The 11,428-nt window shown below is 32.4% G+C and overlaps 2 protein-coding genes across 2 annotated transcripts; both read right to left on the reverse strand.

Moving 5' to 3' along the window:
- Positions 1-6,548: 6,548 nt before the first annotated feature.
- Positions 6,549-8,371, reverse strand: LOC127712314 (toll-like receptor 4). Its single transcript, XM_052218685.1, has one exon. The coding sequence runs from the start codon at positions 7,891-7,893 to the stop codon at positions 6,898-6,900; it is 996 nt and encodes a 331-aa protein (XP_052074645.1). The 5' UTR covers positions 7,894-8,371; the 3' UTR covers positions 6,549-6,897.
- LOC127712313 (toll-like receptor 4) lies at positions 8,371-9,594 on the reverse strand. Its single transcript, XM_052218684.1, has one exon. It carries the CDS (start codon positions 9,533-9,535, stop codon positions 8,393-8,395), a length of 1,143 nt encoding a protein of 380 aa, XP_052074644.1. The 5' UTR covers positions 9,536-9,594; the 3' UTR covers positions 8,371-8,392.
- Positions 9,595-11,428: the final 1,834 nt, after the last annotated feature.

Here is an 11,428-nt window from a genome sequence, read left to right on the forward strand (position 1 = left end):
GTGGTCTCAGCAACTACAAACTAGTGATAAATTGAGAACATATAGATTATCTAAGAATATTTTTAAATATTTACCTGTTGTAAATAGTGATAATGATAGAGTAAGTATAACAAGGTTCAGAACCAGTAATCATAAACTTCATATTGAAATTGGTAGATACACTATACCAAAAACTTCCTTAGATAACAGGATTTGTAAGAACTGTAATATAAATTCAGTGAAAGATGAGTTACATTTTTTAATAAACTGTCCAAAATTTTCTCAATTAAGAGAGGAGTAAGTGTACAACTGTTCAAATAAAAACATTACTAATACTAAGAATATTAATTTTCAGTTTATGTGGTTGTTAAGTAATGAAGACACTGATGTATGCAGAAGTGTAGCTAAGTACCTTAACATGTGTGTTTTACTTATAGTAAAAGTGTGAAATTTTTTGTATGTTTGTTGGCTATTTAAAATATACATGTATATCTATAGTGATTAACTGGGTTTTATTTCTATATATACTAGAGTTACTCCCCTTGGAACACACAATATTTTAATACCTGTTTAGTATTAATTGTAGTGAGATTGTTTAAATGTTATTCTTTGTTGTATCTATGCTATTATTAACTTATGTTCTTTCTTTAATAAAATATTTCGTATTTCGTATTTCGTATCTTTGGTCTTTTGTTTGTTTTTCCCATTGGCCTTACCACATTCGAACAAATTCCCCCCCCCCCCCCCCATGTGTTTAATTTGATTTTAAAATTCAAATAGGTGATGTTTTGTTTGTTAATGTACAATTGTAAAGTTAAATTATACCGATTTTATCACCAATATAAGAAAAGTCACATTGAAACAAATAATGATCCATTTATATGGAACAATTCTCGCGTAAACACAGAAGAAGATAAGGAAATGTTGTATGATTGCCAATGAGACACTATCCACCAGAGACCAAAAGTCGTAGATATTAGTAACTATGGGTCATCGTACGGACTTCCTAAATTAGTAAAACCAATACTGCAAGTTGTAAAAGGCCTCAACATGACAAAATGAAAAAAAAAAAAAATCGACCGAGTAAATCAACGGCTTGATTTATAAACAAAACAACAAAGAAAAAACAAATATGATATGCAGCAACAAACAACAACCACAGAACTAACAGTACAACATAGCAACACACTATAAAAATCAATAGAAAAGGGCTAGACTCATTAGACCGATACAAAGCATAAAACACTAAACAACTCAAATTAGCGATGTGAGAGTAGTCGCAGTTACTTAAAGCTAGCTCAAAGCCAGTAACAGCTTATAAATCGTGTATCGAAAACAAAACAACAGTCAGTACACATCCAAAGGATTTTACGTTAAGACGTCATAAACAGTCTCGAAAAAACGAGTATCGTATCTTAATTTATGGGGTCTAGAAACAACCATGAAAATCGAGATGTAATAACCCACAAGTAATTAGTTTTAATCTTTACTGTTTAGTCTATTTCTTGTAATATACTTTAAGCGTGGCTCAGTATTCATACCCCCCACTTTTGTGTTTTTGCGCTATGGTCATTTTTGTATTCTTGTCTTTCATTTTTGCTTATGTACTTTGTCTATAGTGTCTGTATGCAAATTTGTCGTTTCTTTATAAATAGTAATTTGATTTATAGTGATTAAGATTATAACACTATGTTGACTGCTGTACTCCATTTTTGATATTTTTACCTATAATGTCTGTTTGTTTTGCTCACACATTGTTGTCAATATAATGGAATTCTATGCGACAGTCATACAAGTGAGAGGTTAAACTAGCTATAAAACCAGGTTTGATCCACCAATTTCTACATAAGGAAATGCTGTTCCAAGTAAGGAATATGACAGTTGCTTTCCATTCGTTTGATGTGCCTGAGCTTTTGATTTTGCTATTTGATAAAGGAATTTGCGTTCGATATTTTTGTTATTTTACTTTTAATCAGTCTATCAAGCCAAATCTTTGTATTTATCAAAGAATTTAGTAAAGGTTTTAAGAAATTTGAAGCTACAAAATATCTGAATTAAGAACTTACCAGTGATACCCAGATTATGTTCTTTGAAATGTACAAACATTGATTACGTTCATTGAAATACCAACGTCATTATGGACACAGGCAAAGCGAACCATTTGCGAAATATAAACATCGTAACATGGGACCAAAGGAACATCACCGGTCAAAAAAGAACAAAAGTAACAATAGGAAACGAAAATCGTCCTTTTTGGCGTAAATTTTAGTGAAGAGTTTCCCGTGTGAAACCTAAATATCTTAATCTAGGTTTATATGAAATCTATTGAAAGTAAGGTCAAATAGGTAAATTCCAGAAGTATATTTTTAAAAAAATTCTACCGTTGATGTTATTGATTATTTAATGCAAAATGCCAAAAAAAAGGGTAACGGTAGGTTATGTTGTAATCATCAATCACTAATGTAAATCAAATTTAGACGGATCTTTAGTTCGTTTGGTCATATAAAGGAAACACAAAATATACCAAAGGGACATTCAAACTCATGTCGAAGAAAACAAACTGACAATTCAATGGCAAAAACCGAAACACGATCAATAGACTAACAACAGTATACAAAACATTACATAGAAAACTAAAGACTGAGCAACATAAACTCCAAAAAAAACTGGGGGTGATATCAGATGTTCCGGTAGGGTAAACTGATCCTGTTCTACATGTGACACTCGTCGTGTTACTCCTATAAAATCTGTCGACACGTATAGGCATCACGCAATAGCAGATTGTAATTTGACTCTTATCTAACCCAAAAAACACCACCAAATTAATTAACCATCGTTTATCGTAATTCTGAAACTTAACCAAATGTGAAATTTTGAAATTGAAACAACTTTTTCATGACATAAACTTTGATTCATATCAGTATCAACTTTACTAATAACTATTTCTAGGCATCTCAATAAATACTAAATACTATATATAGCCGATAGCCCAGCAATACTGGTGGACCCCATATTTTATTAATTTAAATATAATTGATAAACACAATATACATAAAGCATAAGTATCAATGCACAATAAATTCACTATCATTAAAGAGTTCAATAGAATAATTAGTAAATTGTGTTCAAAAATATTTTGCTCTGTCATCAACGATCCCGCCGGCCAGGAAAAACCAACAAAAACGAGTCACCTCGGTCAAACTCCATTTAAACTGCAGTCAAAAGACTACATTTTAAATAAAGTGGAAAATGTGGGAAACCTGTGTCCAAACCCAAATGCTCGGAAGACCGTCTCGAGAGTTATACTTGGACTGTATATAAAGTAAATATACTATCTATATGTAATAAGTAATAACTTAAGTTACTCTTTAGTAAAATATCTAATTCCTACTAAATACAAATTAGAATAACAATAAAATTGAAAATGAACTTTATTTCACTGTTGTCCAGTCTGATGCTTGGCTAGAAGTGACCAACAAGGGAAAATATTCCCGCTAAATATCAATATCACGTGATATGTATATATACGTGTACATACGAAGTACCCGTATCAATAGTATTCACTAGTACCGTTATTACAGTAATTTCCCACTATACTATCGAACCGTTGGAAATTATAAATACAGTAACACATCTCCTATCAAAGGGGTGCTACTACTGGCCATGGGTAATACATGCAACAATCGATAAACGTTATTGCCGAAACATAGTTACAATTTATGACAAAAATCAGCAAAGACCCATCGAAACAACATCTGATATACAAATTTAATAATACATTTAGATATTTGGATGATAATGTGGCTCTCAATAATGACGACTTCAGTATGTATACTAAAGAAATTTATCCTGTTGAACTTACTTTAAATAAAGCTAATACTAACAATGACCACTGCCCTTTCCTCGATCTTGATATCTATATCATTAATGGAAAGCTTAATACTAAAATATATGATAAAAGAGATGATTTTTCATTTCCTATCGTTAATTATCCATTTTTAGATGGTGACGTTCCCTTGTCACCATCTTACGGTGTTTATATATCTCAACTTGTACGATTCGCTCGTGTATGTAACAATGTTTTAGATATTAACGAGAGAAATTTATGTATTACTGAAAAATTATTACACCAGGGTTTTCGATATCACAAACTAGTCAAAACATTTACTAAATTTTATCATCGGTATAAGGACATCATTCGTAAATATAGCTCAACATGCAGACTTCTTATACGTTCAGATATTTCACATCCAATTTTTATGGAAATATTCTTTATAAAGCACAAAAATGTCAGTATTCACCTCTGAAGCTAACAAAACCTTTAAATAGACTTATTAAGAAGGGATATAGTTACGATACTGTTGTCAGCTCATTAAAGATTGCATATTTGGCGTTAATATTGATTCACTTATAGGGTCTTTGCATCGGCACTAAACACATTTATTTAAAAACCAGTTGTTGGCATGACACGGGTTATGTTCTTCTCATATATGTTATGATGGTATGATACTAAACCCCTAACGGGAAGGATTGTGCCTGATATTCATATGATGAAGACATAATCTTCCAATCAGTTTAATTGAAGTCTGGAGCTGGCATGTCAGTTAACTGCTAGTAGTCTGTTGTTATTTATGTATTATTGTCATTTTGTTTATTTTCTTTGGTTACATCTTCTGACATCAGACTCGGACTTCTCTTGAACTGAATTTTAATGTGCGTATTGTTATGCGTTTACTTTTCTACATTGGCTAGAGGTATAGGGGGAGGGTTGAGTTCTCATAAACATGTTTAACCCCGCCGCATTTTTGCGCCTGTCCCAAGTCAGGAGCCTCTAGCCTTTGTTAGTCTTGTATTATTTTTAATTTTAGTTTCTTGTGTACAATTTGGAGTTTAGTATGGCGTTCATTATCACTGAACTAGTATATATATTTGTTTAGGGGCCAGCTGAAGGACGCCTCCGGGTGCGGAAATTTCTCGCTGCATTGAAAACCTGTTGGTGACCTTCTGCTGTTGTCTGTTTTATGCTCGGGTTGTTGTCTCTTTGACACATTCCCCATTTCCATTCTCAATTTTAAAGATGTTGTCAAGTAAAAGTTGTACAACTACTAATCATCTAATTACACTTCCAGTAAGTATATCTACCATATTTACCCTTTTTAGTACAAACAAGCTTCATATGAGTAGCAGCAAAGTAATTTGCAGTCAGATCTTCCAGGGGACAATTTAATTGAAAAGAAAAACTTATTTGAAACATTTTATTGAAGTGTTGTGTAGGGAGTCGAAAAGTACAAAGTGTCAACCGGATTGAAAGAACCGCCAAAAGCACGTAATTTCTCTCAAATAGCCCAATAATGAGTTTTTTACAGAAATAAATAATAACATCATTTACAGTTGCTTTATTTCAGATATTAATGATAAGTTCTTTGATAGTAGTTTGGGAGCTAGTTAAAAGCACTGAAAGAATAGTTGTAGAACACTTACTGGAGGCCGAGATGAAACGAATAAGGGTGGGGAGGGGGTTGCAGCTTAGGTACAAAGAAAACAAACCGTTATGTGGGTACCTAAAGTTTGTTTCTTATTCTAGAAATGGACATATAAATTATAAAGGATTAAAACGTATCTCTTAATGAACTGGCAACACTATTTCTAATGCTTATACTGTTTGTTATAGATGGAGGACGATCTTTTTGTTCTTTTTCAAAAATTTGTTTACCTTTCGGTCTTCAACGATGTCGAGATCCCTTTTAACTATATGACCATATAAAAAACTTGATGTTTTATGTTTCAGGAACATAAGTTTCTATACTGACATAATAACATAAACGGTACCTATTTAACTGCGCCAGATGCGCTTTACGACTTTTAATGTCTCTTTAGTGATTTTCGAAGCCAAAATATGTGAAAACCCTACACCTGATACAAACGTGTAAGAGCTGATCAAACAAAAAAAAGTTTAGCCTAATCCGGACAAGGAATCAGAGTTTTGCATGAGGGAGATATATTCCTTAATTTAAAATTATTTCCAAAATTTTATAACGGCAAGTTTTAATCAAAACAATATCCGTACTTTCAAGCCAGTTCCAAAGTACAGGCTACTGGGCTGGTGATAGCCTCGGGGACTAACATTCAACCAACAGAGGTATCGACCAAGTTGTAATCATAACACAAATGGTACCAATTTTACTGCATCAGATGTGCATTTCGACAATTAATGTCTCTTCAGTGATGCTCGAGGGCAAAATATTTGAATAGGAGGTTGCATGTCATCAAAATATTGAGGTATAAAGCTTTGAATAGTAGAGTCCTTACATATACAAGATAAGTGAATAAATCAAACATCTGTTGAAATATTGAATTCAACGAAACTGCCGTTCAAAAAGCTGTAACCATATGCGTGCATTCATGCAGTGGGTTGAAAAACGAAGTTATGGTACCCTTATTCAAAATATTATTTGTTTACTAATTGGTAGTTCGCAAAGTAATTATTGTTTTTAAATATAGATAGGAGATTATAAAATGTATAAACTATACGATGTTTAATTCGTTTATTTCGATTGATCTGAGACTGCTTGTTTACGGCTGCTTTTCTACCCTTGCAACATACATATATTTACGCCACATTAAAACCAAACTGACTTCCCTTCTGAACTTAATCAACAACAAAAAAGGACGGAAAATTCCTCTATAGGAATTTCAATGTACAAATATAAAAGCTAGACAAAAATCTTATGAGGTACAATGTACTTAATGAAGATAAGAACCTTAACTTTTTATAAAGGAAAAACACACAGTTTTTTTAATAGTTATTATTATTCAAACTATACTATGAAAATATACGAAACTCTTTCAAATTCGAAGAACACTCATTTCATGAAATACCTTACGAAAACTATATTTAAGCTTGCATTTCATTTCAAACTAAAATTTAAAATCTCTCTCAAAATTTTCCCAAAAGATTACTCTGTCTCCTTCATCCTCTGGATAATCAATGTACGTGTCCTCGTTCATTATATACCTCATTTCTCGAGGAATATTTCTGACATCTGTGCTTGATAGCTGAACAATTATTATGCTATTTCTTCCCTGTCTTGTCACCACAATATCTTCTAGGGCCATATGAAATTCATACATACACCATTTTGACTTGAGAAAGTTATTTGTGAGAATACAAACAAATTTTCGGCTGTTGTGAATAGCATTTGTTATATTTTCGGCAATGGCACTTCCTGCGATAAAGTCTCTATCATGAATGCATAAGCGCAATGCTCCTTGTTTCTCGAGAAATTCTATCATGTAGTCTTTCGGAAACCATCTGTCCTTTTCCGCGTATGATACAAAAACATCGAATTGAAAATTGCATTCAGTCTTTACACGATCACCTCCGTAGGCTCCCTTGAAGATATAATACCAGTAACGCAATTTCCATCGATATCGGTAAATTATCAGAGAAGAAATAACAGCTAGAAAGACTATTATTCCGATCGCCGCTGAAACAATCACTCCAACATAGGAATAACAATCCTTTTTCAAATGAATGTTTGCCTCTGGTATATCAAAAGACTTATATAAGTACGTGCATGAATAATCATCGAAGCCTTTAAAATGCTTCTTGTGCAACTGAAGCCATTGCAAAAAATATATTGAATTACATGAACACTCAAAAGGATTGTTTGACATATCGATAGTGGTATTCAAGGGAAATGAAATTTCGAGTAGATTCATTCCTTCACTAGACAAATATAATATCTGATTCCAACTTATATCTATAAATTGTAGGTCTTGCATATGATAAATAGAAATATTCCAGTCCGTAAGTAAATTGTGATCCATTAAAATAGTGTTTAGTTTAGATGACCTTAATAGAAAATTTCGGAATAAAAGGGATAGGCGATTTGACGACATGTTGAGAAACATTAAATTCGTTTGATTTTCAAAAATAAAAACAGAATTGTTTGTATAAAAAATGTTGGAATTACCTAGAAGATTATTATCGATTTCTAAATGTTTAAGACCTATAAGGGAACCAAATACATAACTGGATATATCAACAGCTCTGTTACTGGACAAGTCAAAGTATTGGAGCTTGGTTAAGTTACATATTGGCCCTGTAAGGGCAAAAATTTGATTGTTTCGCAATGATATTTTCTTCACAGAAGATGTACTAAAATAAATAGGTGGAAAATTTTCACCTACTTTTGCACTTTCTATTATTATTGTTTCTGTTTTTGCCGGAATAAGGGCGAGTTGAAAAATTGTGGCGTCATAAGGAATACACGATTTTATTAATGGGTAATTGTCAATTTTGTTAGACGCTCGTAAAATGTCTTTATGTAGACCCCCGTTAAGAAATGATGATTCGCCGACGTAATCTGGAACTCTGTTACAAATGCAATGTGTAGTTTCATAAGAAGAATCAGTACAAAGCCACAAAGTTCTTTGACTGCGAAAACTGATGTTTGTTTTGAAAACTCAAGTCAACAGTTTTAATTCCTGTTAATGCAGAAATATAATGGTATGCGTATCTATCAATGACCCATCTATTATCTCTGGCACTAAAATAATGCAAAGACGGTGGTAAATGTCGTGGCACTAGGATATCTGTTTCTTCTAAATTATTTCCATCGAGGTATAGTTCCTCTAGCTTTGTAGTATTCAAAGATTTGATATCATCAACAAATAAAACGGTACTTACTGATCTTTCACATTCCAGATAATTGGCTTTTAGTATGCGTATTGAAGTTTTTGGAAGATCATTCGTAACATTTCTAAATCCACACATTCGAAGTTTCCGATGGTATGAGATATCTAAATACTGCAATTTAGTAAGTTTTTGAAGAGCACCTTTTTCAAAATTTGTGAGTGCAAAATCGCCTTTGTTGCGCCATTCTAATGTAGCTGATAAATCGAGGTGTTCAAGATTGGGGAAATTGTCAAAGTATTCTCTATTTATGATCCTTTTAACAGCAATTCCAGTTATTCTCAACATTGTGAGATTTGTCAGAGTAGAAAATCCTTTGCCAAACGTTACATTTTGAACTCCATCGATTGATAGACTTTGAAGAGAGGAAAGTTCTTGAAATACTTTATCTGGACAATAATAACTTTTGTTTGCATTGGAATTGTTTGAAACATCTAAATACTGTAAATATTTCAGATTTTGAAACACGCCTGTGTAATACGTATCAACATCTAGTGATAAGAAATTGGTTGATAAGTTTAAGCTTATAATATTGCGTGCAGTAGAAAATGGAGCTAACTCCCCTTTACTAAATTTTGAAATATTATTATCTGCTAAATCTAAATATTTCAGCTTCGCCGGTAAATGTCCCTCGTCTGGGAGATGTGTAAGCAAATTACGGCTCAGATTAACAGATACAACCCTTTCCTCGAAATATGGAGATTTTTTTAAAGTTAAGGCGGAACAGTCGGCTAAAATTCCATCAGTAATGTTTGAACATTTGCATTTACGATTAGTAGAACATCGATAGTAGAAGGTTTCATCATTTCCAATTATTTTGAAATTCAACAATGATAAACCTTGTATGACATCAGACATGCACAGTACCAGAATTTGTTCACAATGCAATACAAATAAAATAAATTGACGACCGCGAAGTTTCATCTGAAAATATGAAATAATGTCATTTTAACTAAAAGTAAAAACAATTCACAAATATCATTTTGTCAAAAACCTGATGTTAGTAATAATTAAGTTCTTTCTCCTATGCAGTGACACACCATTAACAACGATGCTTTTTTGGGTATAGAACGATCACATTTTGAGCATATTTCTTCCAAGTTACATTTATCATATTATTTTTATTCATTTTTTCATGTTACCACCATAACACACGACCAAAACTTCATGATTTTTGCACACCAATATAAAACCATTGTTATTTTTGTGAAGTGATACAACCTTGAAAGATATACCAATCAAAAATGTAAAGAAACTATTAAATTCAGTAAGTTTTGTTTGTTAATACTTAATATGCTCGTTTTGTGGTATCTGGAATGCCGTAGTGTGATTTGTTTTCAAATATAGACTAAATGTGTTTCTCTTATCTTCTTGTTTGTAATGGATCTTGATATTATTAAATTCATTAACATCAAGCATAAAAATCAGTTGATAGATATTTTCAACAATTTCTGCCTCTTCTATGCCTTTGAAAGAAGTAGTGTTTCTCAATAATTCGTATTTTCTAATCAGGATCTGCTGACTCATCCGGAGCACCTGAGATCCCCCCAACCCCCCAACCCCCCCCCCCAGTTTTTGGTGGGGTTCGTGTTGCTCAGTCTTTAGTTTTCTGTGTTGTGTTTTGTGAACTGTTGTTTTTCTGTTTGTCTTTTTCTTTTTTAGCCATGGCGTTGTCAGTTTATTTTTGACTTATGAGTTTGAATGTCCCTTTGGTATCTTCCGCCTCTCTTTTCTAAATATACGATGGAAAAGCAAACACCTGAAAACAATCTACTAAAATGATGTTTTGATATTTATATTCTCAAGGTAACTTTTATCAATTTATCAATAGTTTTTGATAACCGGAACGTTTTTTTTTCTCTTTCTATTGTTAACATCCTTCCTAGTCTGTCGTATTGTTCGATATACGCATGTTTGTAGTGTTTATTTTGATTTCTTATGTTTGCAATATTCATATCATAAACTAGATTACAACAAGTCAACAAATCATAAAAAAGAAAGACGCCTAATAAAATTACCACAGATATTGTGTAATTGTTTCGGAAGTAATTATTCTTTGAACTGGAATAGAATTTAAAGTGTTATTTTATACCAACGTTTAATGATGATATAATTCATCGATAATCAGGTTGATGCAAGGTCTTTCACGTAATTTTTTAAGCTTGATTTAAGTCACTGCCAACTTTCTTTAAAACAAACATATCAGTGGGAAATATTGAGTTTTTTGGCATTTGTCTGAGGTTTAAATGAATGAAAAATGGCCTTTTTTGACATGGATATTAAAAATTTACAGTAAAACTTTATAACTTTTTTTTCAAAATTTTCATTGGTATTTTGCATTAATGAATAAAATTACATTCTAAAATCTTCGGGAATAGAGATGGACGGTATGATCTCATGCAATGAGCATGGTTGGTTTGTAGAGAATTTCATAACAGAAAATATAAGGAAAAAAGAATATGGTGTAATCATTCATGAAACGAAACCAAGACGTGTTAAAGAAACCACCAAAACAAAGGAACAACGCTTGTATTGCTGATATTGATTTCAAAGTCACAGTGATGCCTCCAACATGGAGGACAAACTCTCACATCACTGCGTGTTCATAGGGACCCCTTGCCACGATTTGAGCGAAATTATTTTCTATGTGTTGATCATGCTACATATATTTATTGAGGAACACAGCTACAGGATAAAATCAATAACTTATAACTTATATCTGCCAAAGAAATCTCACAATCCAACGAATAC

This window comes from Mytilus californianus, unplaced genomic scaffold, assembly GCF_021869535.1.
Source record: "Mytilus californianus isolate M0D057914Y unplaced genomic scaffold, xbMytCali1.0.p SCAF_8, whole genome shotgun sequence".
Classification (NCBI taxonomy): Eukaryota; Metazoa; Mollusca; class Bivalvia; order Mytilida; family Mytilidae; genus Mytilus; species Mytilus californianus.

Excerpts from the sequence above, each read along its gene's own strand:
- LOC127712313 (XM_052218684.1), bottom strand. The coding sequence starts at position 9,535 with ATGTCTGATGTCATACAAGGTTTATCATTGTTGAATTTCAAAATAATT.
- LOC127712314 (XM_052218685.1), bottom strand. The coding sequence starts at position 7,893 with ATGTTTCTCAACATGTCGTCAAATCGCCTATCCCTTTTATTCCGAAAT.